This window comes from Musa acuminata, chromosome BXJ2-8, assembly GCF_036884655.1.
Source record: "Musa acuminata AAA Group cultivar baxijiao chromosome BXJ2-8, Cavendish_Baxijiao_AAA, whole genome shotgun sequence".
Lineage (NCBI taxonomy): Eukaryota > Viridiplantae > Streptophyta > Magnoliopsida > Zingiberales > Musaceae > Musa > Musa acuminata.
The window spans coordinates 48,246,729-48,268,157 of record NC_088345.1 but is presented as its reverse complement, the minus strand read 5'-3'; the positions used below and the strand labels follow the sequence as shown (position 1 = coordinate 48,268,157).

The window sequence follows — 21,429 nt, the reverse complement described above, 5'->3', positions numbered from 1 at the left end:
TTTTTTATAATAAAACATACAAAACAACTTGAGACATCCTTATTGAATATCTATTATAGATCTTGATACCATCTTATCGAGAAGGAAAAGAAAGAAAATCTCATATATTAATAATAAAAAGATAGATAAACAAAAAACAATCGAAGATTCATATTAAGATTTGCATCTTAGTGAGATGATATGGAACTTTTATCTGAGGATAAAAAATATGCATAAATTGAATACCTTCTTCCAACTATATTTGTTCGTAAAGAATTTAGATATTCATGCTTCCCATGTTCCAAGGATGACAAATGGAATCACTCTTCATGTACTTTCGATTTACTAATCTATAAAATATTATATAAGTATTTTAGAAATCCTACTAGGATTCAAATTATTTAAATCAACAAGTCCTTTATATATCAGAATTTATTACTATAAATATCACACATCACTTTATATTTCGACGAGAGGGTTTTTTATTTCTAATAAATTTAAAAATAACGAGAGAAAAGATTATATAAATTCTTCAGAATTTATGTAAGAGGATACATAACTCAATTTATTCTTGAGTTTATATATATATATATATATATATATATATATATATGTATATATATATATATGTATATATATGTATATATATATATATGTATATATATATATATATATATATATATATATATATATATACATAAATCAACTTTATGATTTATTATTTTGGTTATTAATCTATGAGATTTCTCTTTTGATTTTGGATTCTCATTTCAAGTTGAATGGTAATTTAAAATCAAAAAATATGGCAAGTTCAAGATTTCATTTTTTTAGTCTAAAAACTTATAAGAGGAACACATCTGAGTGGGAAATTAGCATCTTTAATTCTCAAACTTCTCCACAACAAATTCTCATATGTAAATGTCAGCTCCAATGGGAGCTTATTTAAGGAGGACAAGCTAAGAAACTATTGCTTCAAACCAATGGATAGGATAGTTGGCACCAAAGGGAATGAGTCCCACCAAATGAGTTGGCTCACAGGCGAGTGAGTGAGTTAGTGGGAAACCCATTCCAGATTGCATCAAAAAGCAATAAATGGACATCAATCATCAATGCACATGCAATGCCGATGAGACTGTATCCTTCCATCTCCTCCCTTCAACGATCGGTGATCGCTGATGGGTTTTTGGGGGGTGGTGCGAACTGCACATTTTTGGTATTGGCTGCAGCCCTTCACGGCTACTTACTACTGATGCGCCAATTCTCACACTCCTCTCACATCACTCGACTTTCTTATCACCTTTCCCCTCTCTCTCTCTCTCTCTCTCTCTCTCTCTTTGTGGATACTGTTGACTGAGGATTGGGGGAATGGACAGGTAGATCTCCCATCCGAGCAGCCAAGAGGAGCCCTAAAGCTGAAATCTTTGGAAACTAGGAGTCGTGCTGGTACAGCAGCATCTCATTAGCCAGGAGGAACCCTAACGACCGCGATCTTGGGGAATTAGGTACTCCCGTCGGCCTTCTTTGCCCCCCCCCACTTCTTTGCTTGTTTTTAATCGTCGAGCGGGTCGAATCTCTGGAGGATGGGCGTCCTCTTTGATCGCACTCGCTGCCACGATTCGTGCTAGGAAAGCATCTTTCGACTCGTTCTTGGTTTCGGTTACGCAAAAGATGGGATCTTGTTGTGGCTTGTTTGCTCTCGCAGTCTACCTGAAACTGTGTTGCTTGATTCCTCTTGTTCCTCGTTTGTTTCCCTTGGAATTCTTCGTAATCTTGTCTGTGAGGATTCCCCGGTAATCTCACGGCTTGATCTTGAGCGAATTGGTTGGTTAATTGGTTTCCTTGGGTGGCATTTGATCCATATGCTATTGCTGTTTGTGCTTCAAGCTTTATCCCTTATGTGTCCTTATAAAGGATAGACGGTTGATTTCCTTCACTCTTGTCCTTGGATGTAGCACTTTCGGATGGCACACCAAGATTTTATCTGGTGAATTTAGTAGATAATTTTTTTCTAAATTACCTGAAAAGATTTTATCTGGTCTTGCTCTGCTTATGTATATGATCATTCGTGTGCAGTAGATATGTTGCTTCAATGTTCTATAATTTTATGAAAAATGCAGTTTTCTTTGCCAACATTTTCATTATTCTGCTATGAATCCTAAATTTAAAACTTGTTTTTGGCTGGCAAGACATCCTCTGGTGTACCTATTGATGGGTTAAAGTTGAAGAGCTTCTTCAGCTTTATGAAGTACATATTCCATGGTATTTGTTGAATAAGTATAAAACTGAGTGTTTGGATTAATGGCTTCAAAGACACTTTCCAAACCTCTCTCAGAACAGCAACACAAGGTACCTGGTAGCCAAGTAGTTGAAAAGGCTTCGTTGCAACCTTCACCTCTACAGTTACCTGATCCAAGCAAACTGGAGTCTGATACACCAACAAGGTTGCCAAAATCTATGCAGCAGAGCACACAAAAGCCTAAAACTGAACAAGTTTTGGAGGGCCAAAATTTGGATCACCAACAAAAGGAAGCTGCTAACCTTTCAACGAACGAAACCACTCAAAAGGTTGCCAGATCTCTAGAGCATATTTCCTTGGATACATCTTCCAATACTATGAAGCAATCCGTCCAACAAGGTGATGTCAACGAGCTGCTTCAGTTGAACGGGACGGTGAGTTTGGAAACCAACAGATACGAAGAAAAGAAAAACTCTGGGCAGGGCAGTGAGAAATATAGCTCAGCTTCTGCTAAAGTTAGTGATGGAACCAGCAGTCTGACAAAGACTAGTGGAAGTGCTAAAATAAGTGACCGGATTGATAGCGGCAAGAGTAGTATGTGCAGGGGCAGTACAAGCAGTGATGTTAGCGACGATAGCACTTGTAGCAGCATAAGCAGCAGCATCAACAAGCCTCACAAATCAAATGATTCAAGATGGGAAGCGATCAAAACGATAAGGGCTAGAGATGGAATTCTTGGTTTGAATCATTTCAGGCTACTGAAGAAGTTGGGTTGTGGAGACATAGGTAGTGTCTATTTGTCAGAGTTGAGCGGGACAAAATGTTATTTCGCAATGAAGGTTATGGATAAACAATCTCTAGCAAGTCGTAAGAAGCTGCATAGAGCCCAGACAGAAAGGGAGATATTGCAATGTCTTGATCACCCATTTCTTCCAACATTGTATACTCACTTTGAGACAGACAAGTTTTCATGTTTGGTAATGGAGTTCTGTCCAGGAGGGGATCTGCACACACTTAGACAGAGGCAGCCTGGAAAATATTTCTCAGAACAAGCTGCCAAGTATGGATCTAGCTCCCTTTTCTTCTTGTTCTTTCTATTTAGACATCTGTTGCATGGATAATTATGCCCTCTTATCAAAAACTTGTGACTCATTTAATGTTCACTTATGATAAACTTGGCTTTTTCTGATAATGTGAAATAATCTCATTATGTTTTTTCTTGACCTTTAGTTTTATTTGATTAAGGGTGTAACTTTGTGCAGACGGTTGTCATATGATTGACAGAAGTTGAATTTTATGAACATACTTGTAAGAATAAGAATATATCAAATATACTATGAAATTTTCATTTGATTAACTTATCAAATCATTCTTTTGTACCTTATTGGATCACTCTATTATAAACACTGTTTGCAATCTGACATCATAAAAGAAACTTGATTACAAATTGACATTAATCTAGCCAATTTAAATATCTTATTGGATATATTGAATGTACACACTGAATATTTGTGGAATTCATGACAACTGAATATAGCATCATTAGTTCAATTAGGTCCATGATAGAATTTTATGCATGCTATGGTGGATCTGCGGTGTCTTATTCTTGAAGTTGGTCTGTATTGTGGAATTATCATGAGTACAGAAAACCTTCTGCCTCAGCTTTTAGACTGCTTAAAGGATGGCCAAACTGGAAACTAAAAATTATGAAGGCTGAAGGGAAAATAAGGGTCAAATAGATGGAAGGGATGAGGAGAGGCACAGCTGGCATAAGAACTATGTAAAAAAAAAATTAAATTAAAACAAATAAAATAAAGTTGTTCCCACCATTCACTTTTATAATTAATCCAAATATTGGTTTTATCTTAATAGCTCGAATGATAATAACACAAATGTAAAGGAAAAAAAGTAATGGTAACAAGGGAAGAGGAAGAAGAAAACGTAATAGAAAGGAGAAAAGAAGAGGACGACTGTTTATCTGATAGTGTGAAAATTAGTCACTCTGATCTCCTTTTCTTAGTAGTGGCATATTTCTGCAGTATCAGTTATAATTCTCCGGCTATGCTTAATTTGGCAGCATGGGTCTTGCAACCGATTCGTTAGGCTTATGCAGCACTTATTTATATTTATATGTAGGATCACATATACAATTCCATGAATATACAATACGAGTAGATGGAGTGCACAAAGGTATTTCTGGGAGTTCAACTGCTTATGCTACTGCTTTTTCCTCTTACCATACATGAATCATGTTAATGCTACATTCTCTCATAATATACCTATTTCGTGGTTCTTATGACTTAAGTAGTTCTCATTAAGTACGAATGTGATCACACACATCAATTCTTAGTTTGATCATCATTTATTGTAAACCAATTTCTTTTAAACTTAGAATGTTTCTTATTTGGGTTGGTACTCGATTAAAAGTTTCAATATAGTATTATCTATTGCATATGTGTGTGAGTATTGCCTACATGCTATGTGGTGATTAAACCATCCACAATGTGATTGCTTTTTAGAATATTGACCAGTTGGTCCTTTACTTTCTCAGAGAAAAAAGGACTTCCCATTCATCTTTTAGGATTTCATTAAATTTGATCTCATGTCCCATAGATCTTACAAATTATTGACAAAGAAATGTTCAAAATTTTATATGCAGGCTTTTTAGTTGCTTGGGCTTTCGAGAGGGCACGAGGCTTTTGCCTAGAGTAACTTAGATGAAGCCTGCCAGAAGCATATCTTTGATATCACTTCTGATTAAATTTAATACTTTAACTCTCCTGTAGCAGACCATCTAAGAGATCATGCACCAAACAAAATGGACAAGTAGCTGCATAACAATTGACTGTAAAGTGACAAAGATCAGACCATTTAGTATATGCATAATGATGTCATGCAGTAGATTACATAGTATACTGGTTTTTTGAACATAACATATCCTATCCGAAGGGTTAGCGTAGTCAAGATGGGATTGCTGAGACAAGATTGATACCTGGTGTTGCAAAATATAGTAGATAGGGTGGTATGAGAAATATGCATTTGTTGAAAAGAAGAGATGAGATTAATGGAGGACAAAAATGAGAAAAGTTATCTTAGATGGTTTGGACATACAAAAAAAATCTGAAAGTGCACAACTGCACATATTACTTGAGGTGAAACTGAACTTTTTAGGAAGGATAAAACCATAGTGAAAATTCATATATGAGTTAACTAGAGACATTGCATTACATAGAGTCAAATAGTGGGAGGAGTGATCATTGTTGCTCCTCTGCGATCTGGGAGACCATGGTTCAAGTTATAGAAATAATCCTAGGACTGCATACACTAACCCTCTTCAAACCTTGCATTGGCAAGGAGCCTTGATTCAAGTTATAATGTACTTGGCTACAAAACATAGGAAAAGATACAGTGGCTTTGGCCATGATTCTAATATCGTGTAGTGATTGTACTAAGGAACTAGGTTGGTACGTCCTGGTCCTCATTTGACAAATAAACAGGCTGTCTGGTTTGAGCTGGCATACCATATACATTGAACTGGTCCAGTAAGTAGCCAACTTGGCTAGTTGGTATGTAGCTAGATTGGGAATCATATTGCTGTTGCTTTTAAGAATCTAGACAGCCATAACATCCTTATGTAATTAGTGTATAGTATATTAATATTTTGTTCCATCAAAGAAGCATAAAACTTAGTTGCACAGAAGATATCACATTCTAATTTCGCTAGTGTGACAAAGGGCAATGTCCATATCAGCAACGACCCACACCAGCTAATCCACTCCCATCTGATCAGCCCCGAGAACGGTTCAATTTAATTGACACAAGAAGATATCCAATGAAACAGTGACCATTTTGGTGAACAGTCAGGTCCTACTTGCAGTCAGCAGGAGCTAAAGGGCCCAGTCTGGACCAGTACAAGCTCTTTTTTCCTTGTCCGACATGGGGTCTTTGACTCCTAGCAGCAGCCGGACAGGTGTATGAGGCCCTTGTTTGGAGTAAACTCCAGTTTCTGAATTCTGTTTGGACTCCCAACAGGGCCTGCAGCTCTCTCTATTCTAGGAGAGCAACATTTGATAGCTATGAAAGCCTCATCACAGATGGACAACAGCAGTTATTCAGCATATGAACTATCTCTTCTAGTTATTTCTAGCCTTAAATCATAGTTAGCCTACTAAGACAAGGAATAGGCAATACTAGCCTGAATATATAGGCATAGTAGCCTCTTTGGGATCCTTTTTGTCGTATTTGTCTGGAAATTCCAGCAATGAGATCTCTTTTATTTTCCCTTAAATTCTCTTTGGGAGGCTTCTTCTTTTTGTCAAAGTAGAGAAGCACCAGTTAGGGAGTGCAATCTAATCTCAGTTTCTTAAAACCAAGTTGTGCCGTCTTTTTCATCTAGTGGCATTCCGTAACTGGTGTACACCAATGCTATTTGCTACATGTGCATTTGTTATTTGTTCCATTGCATCTTTGCATGATCAACTGGTGGGTTTAGTATAATTCTCTCTCTTTCTCTTTCTTTTGCTTGTTCATGCAACTTTTTGTATTTGTGGCTAACATCTTAAATGACTAGAGCTAACAATCTTATGATACCTTATTTTCTTTATTGAGGTTGAATTTGCGGACGTCCTAACTTTTTGAGACATGATTGATCTGTATGTTCTCCAATGTAGCTGTAAACCAGATATATAGTATTGCTATGCTTTAAATGTAACCGTCTCATACTTTTCATGAAGTCCTGAACGCATATTGACCATACCTGTGATCTATGACCGTTTTCTGTTTGTTTTCTTACAAATGCAGGATTTACATAGCGGAGGTCCTCCTTGCTCTAGAATACCTGCACATGCTGGGCATTATCTATCGTGACCTGAAGCCAGAGAATGTCCTTGTCCGAGAAGATGGCCACATCATGCTCTCTGACTTTGACCTCTCCCTCCGTTGTGCTGTTAACCCCACCCTCGTCAAATCCTCCAACCCCAACTCTGAGTCCTTCAGAAGAAACAACCCTGTTTACTGTGTTCAGCCTGCTTGTATCGAACCATCCTGTGTCCAACCTTCTTGTGTGGTCCCAACAACATGCTTCTCCCCTCGGCTTTTTTCCTCAAAGTCCAAGAAACAACAGAAACAGAAGTGTGATACTGGAAACCAGGTCAGTGCACTCCCTGAACTCGTTGCAGAGCCTACAGATGCAAGGTCTATGTCATTCGTTGGTACCCATGAGTACTTGGCCCCTGAGATCATCAAGGGAGAGGGGCATGGTAGTGCAGTGGATTGGTGGACGTTTGGCATCTTCCTGTACGAGCTTTTGTTCGGGAAGACACCCTTCAAGGGCTCAGGCAACCGTGCTACACTGTTCAATGTGGTGGGTCAACCATTGCGATTTTCAGAGTTTCCAGTCGTAAGCTTCGCTGCCAGGGATCTCATTAGGGGATTGCTTGTCAAAGATCCGCAACACCGGCTTGCTTATAAACGTGGGGCTACAGAGATAAAGCAACACCCGTTCTTTGAGGGTATCAACTGGGCCTTGATAAGATGTGCAAGTCCTCCCGAGATCCCCAAGCCCTTCGAAATCGCTCGGCCCCTAGGGACTGCAGCATCAGCAAGCCAGAAGGCCAGCCTCACCTCTGAGAAAGGTTCTGATAACTACCTGGAATTTGATTTCTTCTAGTGAGCTTTCAAAACTGGAATTCTTATCGTATTTAGGGCAAGTGTAGAGCTTCTGAATGCTGTTTAGAATCTCAGTGATCTTCTTCTATACATGTTGTGATTCTGCTTGTATTTCTATTGTTGTTTTCTCAACTCGACTGTATGGGTTCTACATCTGTAAGCAATGGATGCTAGAGTTCCTACATTTCTGTGAAGGTGATCGATCTCTGGAAGCCTTTCCATCTGTCAAACTGACCTCTGACGCTACTGTATCTGCTCGTTGCATTTCTGGTTCTTTTCTCGAGTGCAAATTAAAGCTTCTCTTTAGCCATTTGTTGTCTGCGCACAGAATGACGCTTGTCATCTCATCTGCTTCTCTTTATACTTGGAACACAGCTCCTCGTCCTGTGTGATATCACAGCTCAAAAGATTCAATTAGTTTGCGTCGGATGTCGGTCGAGCTTTGACCTGAATTAAACAAGTCCAAGATTGCTTTACATCTAATTATTATGATGTTGCAGATACTGAACAAACTCATCCACGTACTTTTCATGGCATTCTGTATCGCCAAACACATCTTTCATCTCCTTGGCGGCGTCTCTAATTTTCTTCCCTGCTTCCTCCGCCATAACCAGTCCAATTGCGTGCGCCACTGCTTCCCTTGTGAAAGACCCGTCTTCCTCGTCTCTGCCTATCTCCACACCCAACGATTTCTCCTCCATGAGTCGCGCATTAAGGCCTTGGTCAAAAGCAATGGGTAGGAGGACGAGCGGGCGGCCGAAGGCGAGGCCTTCGATGAGAGATCCCCAGCCGCAGTGCGTCAGGAATCCGCCCACGTATTCGTGCGCCAGAACCTGGAGCTGAGGAATCCACCCAAAGGCGACGACACCGCGCCCCTTGAGTCGCTCCTCGAACCCTTCCGGCAACGCTTCCATGTCGTCCGGCCTCCTGAGAGCCCAGAGGAATGGCAGGCCGCCCTGTTCCACTCCAAAGGCCAGCTCGCGCAGCAGCTCCGCGCTTAGCGCGACCTCGCTCCCCAAGGCAATGTAAAGAACAGATCCAGGAGCTTGATCGCGCAGCCAGAGGAAGATGTCCCCTGTGTTGGCACCCTGGTTCGCCTCGCCACTCCGGTCCTTGATCGAAGGAGGAAGTAGGCCTACTGGAATCACCGGCTTCTCGTTGTGCTCTCGAAGAAGGCTTAACCATTCACGTTCGAACTCGGTGCACGCGCGTACGGCCATGAGCTCGCATCCCTTGCCAACCATCTCGATTCGACGCACCAGCGACACTCCCGAGACGTCGTCTCGCTTCACGTGGTCGCTAAGGCTGCGGGCCTCGTACGCTCGATAAGCCAGTTTGGTCGGAAAGGGGATCCACTCCGGCGGCGTAGTGAACGCCTCGACGGGCCGCTGCATCCCTCTTCCACCTGGTCCCGTGAAGAACGCGCTGACGAAGGACGGGAACGTGTTGAAGAAGATGCACGGGACGCCCACCCTGGTTGCAATCAGAGGCAGCCAATATGGAGCGTAGTCATGGATGATCCAGCTGGGCTTCGGAGACGTCTGCACGAGGAACTCGGCCACGGACTGCTCGAGGCCATCGAAGGCCTTGTTGAGGTATTTGACCTTCTCCTGTGGGAGGTCGCTGGTGGCCTCTGCGCCGTCGGGGAGGCCCTCGCATGGCGGCAAAGGGATGCGGACGAAGTCTATGGATGGAGCTAAAGAGGGAGGGAGTTTGGGGAGCCTGCTGATGTTTCTTGGGGTCGATAGGAAGAAGACATGGTGGCATCTTTTGGCTAACGACTTGGAGAGCTCGAGGAAGCGTATCAAGTGGCCAAAGGCCAGCCATGGGAACAGAACAACGTGGAGACTGCTCTCCGCCATGATCACAGCAGCTCTCTGAACCGATCTCAAATAAGACGAGCCTCGCAGAAATCTATATCACACACCACGAGTGATAGAGCAGTGGTTTCTGCACCACACGGAGACGTGTTGGAATCGGAATCGATTGCTTTGGCTTCTGGGATTCAGAATCGAAGGCAACACAAGATCTGCCGTGGTGCTGCTAAATGACCGTAACATACGGAAGCACCCTCTCTCCATCAATGGAGGGAACGCTCCTGCCATCTGTCCTTCACCGCTTACGACTGCGAATGATACGCCCACAGGTCCTGCAATCCGTATTCTGAGAATGTTGGCAAAACCAAAACATCCAATGCGTCGTTTCTGAATGACAAAAGCTTCCTTCATTACCACTATGCTGATGTTTGCACTCAGAAAAACCAGTCACGGAATTTGGATGCATGAAAATTACACAAGAATCATTATATAAATATATATTATATATATATTAAATATTGATGCGATTGATAGTCGCTTATTTAAAATCTTATCTAACATATTTTACAACTAAAAATTAATTTATTAGTGTAAATCATATTTTTTAAGCTACTGATTAGCTTGATTAGTATAGATATCTTAATAGTTTATCGTAAGATCTTAAGCTCGACTCTCACTTTCGTCGCTTACTTAAAAAATAATTACATAACTTCATCCGATATATTTTTATAACGTGCTAGCCATTTTCATAGATCAAAAAAAGATATCTTCATCATTTATTTTTTATAAAAAAATTTAATGTAAGCTCATTTTTGAAGTATTCTTTTATGAAAATAATAAAAGGAGTGCAAATGACTATGAAAGAAAAAGGAAGAATTCAAGAAAATATGAAGAATAATAAAACGAGCAAGTCCTTTTGAGTGTGGTTGAGAACACTTGTAATCTCTGTTCATGGCTACTTTTGCATTTCAAGTTCATTTCATTTCACTCCATAAGCGGGCAGGACATAAATGGGCCACGGCCCGGTCCTTTAGGGCCTCACTGTGTGTGCTCTCTGTCCCTCCTCGCCACGCCAGTCTCTGTTACCTGCGTATACTTTTCCTTCACCGTAACGAATCACAGAGGGCACTGCCGACTCGTCCGCGTCCTTCGCCGAAGCCAATCCAAATCGCCGCCTCCAAACGCGAGAGGGCAATCGATCTTTCTTGTTCTTCCTCTTTTCGGTACGACCCCTCGGTTGGATCTCTCGATCTCCCTTCGTCTTTCCAAATCTCAAAGATCCATTCTCTAGATTTTTTGCGGGCTGTTTTTCCAGGCAATGTTGGGAGTGGCTTCTTCGATACAGTGCTTTCGATCCAGTTATTTGTCTTTAGATTGTTTATGCCCGCTAACCAATTGGGTAACGAAACTAGGAATTCTTGATTAGGAAGGTTTCGCCTCTTGAATCGTGCTGGTTTCTATGAACTAGACTATAAATGTCCATGTACTTGGATTAATGTCATCGCTACATAGTGTCGGTGAATACCTCAATGCTGAGTACTCAACATGGATTGTCATCTTGTGATTTGATTCGAGAAGATGTGGGTGATTATAATTGCAAAACGGGCCATAAAAGAGGAAGGGAGGCGGCATTTTTGTTTAGGTGGGCCGGGGATGGCAAAATAGGGAATCAGCTTATTCTAGTCAAAGTTTGCTTTAATATTTGTTTCCTCTTTTTGGATCTCGATTAAATGATGCTAAGATCACTATAGTATAAGCTTTTTCTGGAATGTGATAAGACTGATAAAATTGGATCCTGATAGATGCAACTATAGAGGGGAAACACAATCGTGAGTATATATAATGGAACCTGCAGCCAGAGGTAGGTCTTCTGTCATTGATCCTTTTAAAAGAGGTCTAATTCACCGACCAAGTTAGTTGGCCAAGATGGTGTCTTTTAAATGTATTCTGATTTTAGATTTTTCAAGATGTATCGCTGCATTATATGGGTTTTTCATTAGTCAGACCTGGTAAACTTGGTATGTCAGACCTGATAAGTTTTATACTCAATTGAATGCTAAGCAAGGGACCAAGTGTCAAACTAGGCCTATGCAGTATAAATTGAAAAATTTTCAGCTGATGCTTTGTTGGTTGAGGTAATATAAGAGAATTATGCATGTCGATAATATGGGCCACCTATATATTCTACATATGAAACATAGATCTTGATGGAAAATTGTGTTATATCTGCCATATGGTGCTCTGGTGGTCCAAAAAGATCATCGGAGCACCAACAAGTTAATGCTAGACCAGATAAATGCATGCATCTGGGTAAAGGATCAGTCACACATTTCTCTGATAAATCAACCCTGTGATTACATCACTTTTGTGAAATACTTATCTTGCTTCTTTCATTGCATATTGTTTGTAAAGGAAAATAAAACGGTGTATTAGGTGAACCAAGCCACTTGTCCAGAACAAGAAAGGAGATGACAAATTGTATAGTAATTCCAGTTAATTTCTCAAATAAACACTTGCTAATAATTTTATGAATTGGTTCTTAGGAGACTAGGAGCGGGGAAAGTGAAGTTTGTTATAAAGGAGAAGTGACATTAGGCAGTAGGCAACAGGTTAAGATTTTTTTTCCACTGGCTATTAATGGTTTTAGGTAAAAATTCGTCACAGTGGATGTTGCTGTATAACATAAAAAGAGGTCAGCGGATTAGAATGTGACAATCTAATTCACTAGACAAAGTGCTGCATTGTAATTTTTGACAGATGTTGGTTGATCGTTTAAATTTGCGGTGTCAGCTAGGTGTTTTTCTTTATTGTGGTGATGTTTTGAATTCAATCTATCTGATGAGTTGGTCTGACAAAGGGGTTAATATGGGTTCATTTCCTTGCACAGTGTGACTCTTACTAATTTAAACATCATAATAGGATAAATACTAGAGTATGGACTTCAGGAGAAACATTTAGCAAATGATACATTGGTTATACCAGTTTTTAATTCAGGGAGCCAACTTAAATGCTCACTGTACGCATGCAGATGTTGTTCTCAGTAATATTCAGCCTATTTGTGCCCACATTTTACTCTATTTCTCTTAGTAATATATCCTTATAATTACGTTTTTCTTTTCTGGTTTTTGGGAGTTACAGGGAATTTAGTTTATTCTGATGGCTGCAACTGATGAGCCGCTGTACCCAATAGCTGTGCTGATAGATGAATTAAAGAATGAAGATATTCAACTACGGCTAAACTCTATCCGGAAACTTTCTACTATTGCACGGGCACTTGGCGAGGAGAGGACCAGAAAAGAATTAATTCCATTTCTTAGTGAAAACAATGATGATGATGATGAAGTTCTTCTCGCAATGGCAGAAGAGTTGGGTGTGTTCATTCCATATGTTGGTGGTGTGGGCTATGCTCATGTTTTGCTTCCTCCACTAGAGACATTGTGTACTGTAGAGGAAACTTGTGTTAGAGACAAGGCTGTTGAGTCACTTTGTCGTATTGGAGCGCAAATGAAGGAAAGCGATTTGGTGGGTTGGTTTGCCCCTTTGGTAAAGGTAAGATAATTTAATTAACTTTTGTGAGACTACTGATTTTCTTCCTATATTTGATAAGTGCCTGCTCCCAATATCGCCTTTGATGTCAACTATTTTTCTAAGTGTGGTACCATATTCTTCTGTTGGCATATTTTCAGCATTCATGAGATGTTGTCAAGCAAGGAAAGCTCTTTCTTCATCAAATGTCTAGCAAGGATTTTCATTCCTTCTGTTTTTTGTTTTGGATCTATAGGATCATAGAAGTTGCAGAGAACTTGATACTAAAAGATTCATAAAACTGATATATACTACAGTTGTGCCTCTTTCGAGGAAATTCATTTTAGTGCTTGCTAGAATTTACAGATTTATTGGCAACTAGCTTATTGCTTAGAGAAGTCTGTTAAGATCCTCACTGAGATCATCTACGGTACAAATGAATATCTTTATATTGTGCAACCATTATCTACTTTTCACATAGTTTACAAGAACAACAACAATAATACACCGTAATGTCCAAGCTATATGGGTTGACCATATGGATCTTTTCCCATCATGGAGCTCTCCACAAGGTGGTATCTCTAGTTAAAATACGAGCATAAAATCTTTCTACAAGGCATAAAATCTCATTTTATCCAGAGATAATTTGATTTATGTTGTTGCTGTATCATATTTAAATGGTAAATAAAAGCTATAGCAACTTTAATGCTAAAAAGCACTCTTCAGTTGATAAAAATGCAGAGATAAAAAAGGTAAATTGGATATCTAACTTTAAGATTTGCTTGTGGATAACATATGCATGTGCTTAAACATCTTGGGCTGAATATATTTAAGATCATGTGAAGCACTTTGTCACTAAGCAACAGGGGTATTAAATAAACATGCCCACCATATTGTAGGATCTCATGCTAATGACAGATCCTGGTACTGCCAACTTATGCTTTGTGTAGATTTGGAAACTCCTAATTTTGTTTCACCAGTTTAATATGTTTGTATATCTTGTTTGGGTTGTGATGCTGTGCCTTCTATTTCCAGAGGCTAGCAACTGGTGAGTGGTTTACTTCTCGGGTTTCCTCGTGTGGTCTCTTTCATATTGCTTACCCGAGTGCACCAGATCAGTTGAAGGTTGAACTAAGGTCCATATATGGTCAGCTGTGCCAAGACGACACGCCTATGGTGAGAAGAGCTGCTGCATCAAATTTAGGCAAATTTGCTGCTACTGTTGAACCAAGCCATTTGAAGACTGACATCATGTCAATGTTTGAGGATCTAACACAAGATGGTAATCTTTTCCGACCAATATATTCTATAATCTATTATCATTCTTCCATGAGGTCTATTTTTACCTGTCACTAGTTTCTACACCGAAGGACCTGCATTTTGTTGACTTTTATTGGCACTTGAAATGATTAGATGATGTAAGTTGGCTGCTTTGTCATCTTTATACTTTTTGTAGTGACAAAACATTCATAACAACAATTGTTTTTTCATTTGGGAATCATGATTGGATATCATTATTATCATTCATTCCTAAATCTCATGATTTGTCCTACAGTATGAAGTTTTATAAATTAACCCTCTTTCTTTTTCATAATTTTTCTCCTAGTCTTTATTCTGCTTCTAAAGAGCTACTCCCACTGAACTTTTATGATTCAGATCAAGATTCTGTGCGCCTGTTGGCTGTTGAGGGTTGTGCAGCACTTGGAAAATTGCTGGAATCCCAGGAATGCATTGCACATATCCTTCCAGTCATTGTCAATTTCTCACAGGTAAGCAAGCTGCATGCTACTTCTATAACAAGAAAATCTTCTGATCATTGTAATTTTGTCATTGTAGTATATACACAGAGGTACAGAAAAAAAATCTATGCTTTTCTTTTTATGTATTCTGGTATATGATTTATGTGCCTAATTTTCTTGACCAGGATAAATCATGGCGTGTCCGCTATATGGTTGCGAATCAATTATATGAGCTTTGTGAGGCTGTTGGCCCTGAAGCTACCAGGTGATACCTTTGTTATAATGTATTAGTTTTCTGTTTCTTGATGTGGACTTCTGCTTAAAGTTAGTCTGTCAAGGTTAGCATAATGTTATAGTAATTATGATCAGTTTTCCTAGTCAAAACCCATCTCTAGCATTTAAGTCTGAAACTGTGGTTTTTCCTAAACTGCAATTTTTTCACATACATTGAACTTATTGGAGATATTTTGTTACCTGACTAATTTTTCCTCCCCTTAAATAAGGATTGATCTTGTACCAGCATATGTTCGGCTTCTTCGTGATAATGAGGCTGAAGTGCGCATAGCAGCTGCCGGGAAGGTGACAAAATTTTGTCAGATTTTAAGTCCAGAACTTGCAATTCAGCATATTATTCCATGTGTAAAGGTGCACTTTATTTACCTATTGGTTATAACTGACTGCTGCAATGAATCTCTTATATGTCTTATGTACTTCTTTCCCTGATATGAACTTTAATTTAACAATGTGATGTCCCCAGGAATTGTCATCAGATTCTTCACAGCATGTTCGCTCAGCTTTAGCTTCAGTAATTATGGGGATGGCACCGATCTTAGGAAAGGTATGGCAACAATGCGACCTTTATGGCTTGTTCTTTAACAAACAACCATAAGCAGGATCTTTTAATTTCATATGTTTTGCAAGTTAGTAGATCATGATAGTGAGTTACTCCATAGCAGTTACAAACCTTGGAAATTGTTCTCTGGAGCTTGATTTTCCATGTGGTTTTCCACCAGCTATAATTTTTTCCACACAATAATATAGTTTTCTGACTTTATTTTTGCATTTTACAATTTTTTTTCTTACTTTGCTATAGATTGTGCTAAATTATTCTGTCTTAAATAGTGATTTGGTGTTGCGAATATCATTTTTGCTGTCCTGTTGCTATAGTGTATGAGGGCAATGCAAATGTATGCCTTAGAAAGCATGATTTGTTTGTACCATAAATGATCACAACCATTAGAAATACGCTTACTTCACAAGTTACGGTCGATTTACTTGTCACCTGTGTTTGCATATTAAAAAATATATATATTCTGTTACCATATTAGATTATTTCCTGCATTTATTTGTTTTTTAAGTGTTTTGATTTTTCTACAAGTTTTGCTGATGCTCTGTTTACTAGGTTGATGACCTTATTTATTGGATGGTCATGGAAAGTCATGAAGTTAGAAGTTATACATCGTCTGTTGGTTTTACATTATATTAGTTCTTTTGTTGTTTTTCCTGGTGTTAGTATTATTCATATATATGCTGGTCATGGAGTGTAAGGATGACCCAAATATTTGATTATTTCTACACCTGTACACCATTTATTTTGTAGCTCTTAAATTTCCAAATATCAGTCCTTTAAGTAGCTTCCTTTTAATTACTTTCTGTGTATGATACTTCAAGTCTTCAAGCATTGCATTATGCTTGAGTTCCTATGTTTCACAAGTGAATAATAAGGTTTTGTGTGTCGACATATATATGTAAATGTTCCAAGCATCTCAGCTAGTTCAAATATATGTATCTATCTATTATTAGGGTACCATGTCTGACATCTGGTGTTGTATTATGTGTCTGATAGTACAGGATGAGGTTCATTATCACCCTTATTGTGGCTTATTGGCAAGCTTACCAGCGCTTTATTTTCTCTGTAGGATGCAACTATTGAACAACTTCTTCCAATTTTTCTTTCCCTTTTAAAAGATGAGTTTCCAGATGTCCGGCTCAATATAATCAGCAAACTAGATCAAGTAAATCAGGTAAACTTTTCCGTGGTAATCTGTTTGCAAGTACATCCTCCTGCCATTGTTTATTTTTCACACAGTTTTATATGCCTTGGTTTTTTTATGTCAACCTATTTGTTTACTGTACATAGTACAACACTGCATTCTTCTGAGATATTTTTGTTAATATATACCACAAATCTCTTTTATGGTATTGGGGTAAAGAACTTGCATAGCCTTTGCTTTTCGATTTTACTTTAGTTGCCTTTTTGTGTTTTTCTTTTGATGTCGATGTGCAGCAAGACAAAAACAAATGCACAATTGTGCTTTTAGCTACTCTTCACAGGCCTACATGCATTGTTAGGTGCTTGTAATAATATTGATTTTTCCCAACTTAACTGATAAACAAGAGAGGTCAGATCTGATATGAACCAGGGCATCCTTTCTCATACCAATTTCTTTTTGCGTGCAAATTTCTGTTCATTGATGAAAGGCCAGGGTCACTAAAATTCAGCATCAACCAAATACAGATCCATATCTGACAACATCAATTTTAGAATGAACGATGTGTTCAAATGGAGTTGCTTATTTTTTGAACAAATAACCATTTACTATGATAAAAGAGTCAAGGATTGCCAATAAGCATGTTGATTCTAAAGTCCATGTCAGTACCGGTAGCACAGGTCACCATGGAGCATGTTGGTACCCTTTTAAAACATCATTTTTGGACTCACAACCACTAAAGCTGATCAATAGTTGTTAAAGGATAAAGACACTTGTGACCATGTAATTTTACTTAATCGATTTTTTGAGGTTCTTGTTTATTACTATAAGGAGAAAAAAAATTCTATTGCTTAAACATAAAAAAAAGTTGATTTCTTACTTATATTGATATATTGATGTGGTTACTCCTTTATACATTGGTGCAACTGACAAATGACATGATTTCTAGTCCCTATTGAAGCTATGGCACATAATTTATATAATGAGTGGCGTTGGCCAAATTTAAGCTGTGTAATATCACCAGATACTATTTCATTTTTGGGATTGTCCTAGAAATTGTGGTCAAATTGGTTTGCAGGTTATTGGAATTGATTTGCTGTCGCAATCTCTGTTACCTGCCATTGTTGAGCTTGCAGAGGATAGACATTGGCGAGTTCGGCTCGCCATAATTGAATATATCCCTTTGCTGGCAAGTCAATTAGGTGTTGGATTTTTTGATGATAAACTTGGTTCTCTTTGCATGCAATGGTTGGAAGATAAGGTATGCAAGTTTTATTTTATTAACTTACATTGAGACGTAATCTATCTTATTGCAAACTCTTTCTTCATAGTGCAATGATTCTTTATCATTCTATACTATCTGCAAGGTAGATCTGACTAGAAAGGTATTATTTATGAATTGGTTTACATGAACTTTAATCATGCTGCAGGTCTTCTCCATAAGAGAAGCAGCTGCTAACAACTTGAAACGCCTTGCAGAAGAGTTTGGCCCAGAATGGGCAATGCAGCACATAATTCCACAGGTTTGCTTTTGAAAGTCAGTTTATATACGAGGACTGCATGTGCCAGCCTACTGTGCAGTTTGGCATGGTTTGTTACTTATTTCATCAAACCAGTATTGTATGGCAATGTGCTTATGTGGCACTGGGCATATGAATTGCTTCTGGTAATTGGCTGATATATTACAGCAGCCGAAAATGTTGGAAAATTAAAAGCTTCTGTTATATGATATAATTACTCCTTGATCTTGATGTAATCAAGGTTTTGTGCATCTACAATCATCCCCCTTGCTTATGCATTCCACCAATGCATCATTCCATTATAATTTTGCAAAGGTAAAAATCAATGGCCTTGTCAGGCATATTTGAGAATTTATACAAAAAGAGTTGCTTGCTGGTGATGCTCCACTTTGCAAAAGACAACTAATTTTAAGATCTTTCTAAACAAGTCATACACAGCATATTGAATGAAAAAAAAAGACTGAACAATGACTGGAGGCATAAGTTCTCTTTCCTTGTCCCTTGGCAAGAATGGCATTGTATTTATTATTGAACCACTGAAAAGATGCTTTAAACTGATTTGAAGTTTCGAGTATCTTCTCATTTCTATAATTAATTGGTCTTTGTGGAACCTATATCTCTACAAAGCTACATTAGACCATGCTTCATTACTAGAATGTTACAGCACTAGCTTATCATTGTCTCCGAGTGTTATGATACTTGATCTTTGTCCAACATAAACATTGTGATCTTGTCTGAGGCATGTCACCGACTAATGCAAAGTAATTGGTCTATGTTGGCCGCTAATGCAAAGTTCAGAGGCTTTCAGCATTTGTAATTTATGAAATTGAAATTTTCTTATAATTTTTGTGGAGGAGACAGAGGTTCATCAGGTTCTGAAGCACTGTAAATCTGTGATTTGAAAAGCATGATTGTTTGCTTTGCAGGTGCTGGAGAAGATCAATAATCCACATTACTTGTATCGTATGACCATTCTACAAGCGATTTCTCTGCTGGCCCCTGTCATGGGTGCCGACATCACATGCCAAAAGCTATTGCCCGTAGTAATTTCTTTATCGAAGGACAGGTAAATTGGCAATTGCATTCGGTTCATTTATCATGTACAACCATCTAAGAATCTGTTGGGAAATTCCAATTGACAGGGTGCCCAACATCAAGTTCAATGTCGCAAAGGTTTTGCAGTCACTTGTACCCATCGTTGGCCAATCTGTGAGTAGTAGTAGATTCATGTGGTTCTATTATCTTAAAAGTCAATCTTCACTGTTCTGCTGCTGTCGTGATTTATTTGAGTTGTGCTCAAAATCCTCCTGCAGGGGGTGGAGGCAACAATTCGTCCGTGTCTGGTCGAGCTCAGTGAGGATCCAGATGTGGATGTCAGATACTTCGCAGGCCAAGCACTACAGGCGTGCGACCAGGTTATGGTATCAGGCTAGGATTGCATTTGATGCCTCCTGATACACCTGGATCTTTTATATCCACATCATTACCTGGCAACTTATTCTCTGTCTAGGTTCCCTTAGTTCTCAATTGTGACCATAGGAAAATTACTACTATTATTTTTACCAGTCTCTGCTTTACTTGTTATAGATGGAGATTTTGTGTTTTGTTTTTTATTTTTCTTCAAGCAAGCTTCTTGTTAGTTTCTTGTTTCTGTTGAAAACGAATAAGCAAACCAGTCTATGATTGAAAATTTTGATGCCTTGTTTTATGCTTATATACTAACTATAGTGCAGCATCCTAAATAAAAATGATTATGATTGCTATACGTACGTCAAATTTTAACCCTCGTGGGGGCTGTCACCTCCTTTCAGGCCTTCATGGGGATCACACTAATCCACAAAAGTCATACATATTTGGTATGTGTTTTTTGGTAGTCGTCGGTGGGTGTCTCCATAGGATCATGTCTGGTGTTGCAGTTCTAAGTTGGTGAGTATCTGTGGGATCGATCATGTTTGGGTGGTACAAGAATTGCAGAAGCTGTTTGGAATCGCAGCGGGCAGGCATGGTTGTTGGTGATGCATGCAGTCTTTGGAGACCTTCTCGAGTCCCGAAAGACCGACCATCTATTGCTGCGAGTAGAGCAACCTGCTTTGTTTCTTAGACCTCAGTCAGTATACATTTTCTTATGACAAAAATAGTCGAACATCATCAAAGTCAGTCATTAAAAAGGACTCGGAAGACCTTTTGGGTGTGAGATGAGTGTAGCAAACCAAATCTTTCACACTCAACTCCTCTTGAGGCTTTGGTACGCCATCCCTGTCCGGTGTTTGACGTTTTGCTTCAGAGGAAGTATTGCCAGAAGAAGTTACTCTGTCTACTACGTAACACATGAATTAAGAAGAAGAAGAAGAAGAAGAAGAAGAATACAAGTGCAGCACAAACTTCGTGGCTTCTGTTCTTTTTATCTTGGAAAGAGGGCACACAACGTGGAATCACCCACGGCATGCATATATTTAAAGAAACATGTTAGAAGATATCACTGTCCACATCGTTCAGTTCAAAGTCATAAAAGCATTCATCAGAGAGCATGTTAGAAAAATGATTGCCAGCCTGTTTTCACTTAGATTTCCTTTTCTTTATGAATTTAGTCTTTCCTCGCATCTAACGAAAAAGGATAATTTTAATTGCAATCGATAAATTCATTTTTATTTAATAAGAAAAAATGTCTCTGAATTCTAAACTCAAAGATGACAGAATGTTAAGCCGTGGAAAGGCATCCGATGTCGTTTCACATGTGATATGACGAATGCGACGTTTGAACTCAGGACTTTACAATATATTATTTAAGTTTTTACCAACTAAATTAATTGATATTTTCAAAAAATATATATATATACTTCTATAATTGTCTCTATTCATCATATCGGATTACATATAAAATATATGTTCAATACGCAAGCAATAATTCAATGATCAATGGATCCATGACTTAGATCAATTCCGATCTGGTTCATT

General features: G+C 38.7%; 3 protein-coding genes across 4 annotated transcripts; 2 read left to right on the top strand and 1 right to left on the bottom strand.

Annotated features, from left to right (window-relative positions):
• Positions 1-1,158: 1,158 nt before the first annotated feature.
• On the top strand, positions 1,159-8,066 carry LOC103996282 (serine/threonine-protein kinase D6PK). Its single transcript, XM_009417170.3, has 3 exons — positions 1,159-1,481; positions 2,166-3,275; positions 7,016-8,066. The coding sequence occupies exons 2-3, from the start codon at positions 2,278-2,280 to the stop codon at positions 7,881-7,883; spliced, it is 1,866 nt and encodes a 621-aa protein (XP_009415445.1). The 5' UTR covers positions 1,159-1,481; positions 2,166-2,277; the 3' UTR covers positions 7,884-8,066.
• LOC135620427 (putative UDP-rhamnose:rhamnosyltransferase 1) lies at positions 7,825-9,930 on the bottom strand. Its single transcript, XM_065123353.1, has one exon. It carries the CDS (start codon positions 9,742-9,744, stop codon positions 8,362-8,364), a length of 1,383 nt encoding a protein of 460 aa, XP_064979425.1. The 5' UTR covers positions 9,745-9,930; the 3' UTR covers positions 7,825-8,361.
• An 837-nt stretch (positions 9,931-10,767) lies between these two features.
• Positions 10,768-20,170, top strand: LOC135619870 (serine/threonine-protein phosphatase 2A 65 kDa regulatory subunit A beta isoform-like). Of its 2 annotated transcripts, XM_065122309.1 has the most exons (13): positions 10,768-10,922; positions 12,838-13,248; positions 14,260-14,506; positions 14,881-14,993; positions 15,149-15,228; positions 15,467-15,608; positions 15,721-15,801; positions 16,883-16,987; positions 18,033-18,215; positions 18,385-18,477; positions 19,401-19,540; positions 19,617-19,683; positions 19,788-20,170. In XM_065122309.1, the coding sequence occupies exons 2-13, from the start codon at positions 12,856-12,858 to the stop codon at positions 19,905-19,907; spliced, it is 1,764 nt and encodes a 587-aa protein (XP_064978381.1). In that variant the 5' UTR covers positions 10,768-10,922; positions 12,838-12,855; the 3' UTR covers positions 19,908-20,170. The 2 variants fall into 2 exon arrangements, 1 of the variants encoding a protein (XP_064978381.1); XR_010489514.1 differs by lacking the exons at positions 19,617-19,683; positions 19,788-20,170 and having other exon boundaries at positions 10,784-10,922; positions 18,385-18,544; positions 19,401-19,525.
• The last annotated feature ends 1,259 nt before the right edge of the window (positions 20,171-21,429 follow it).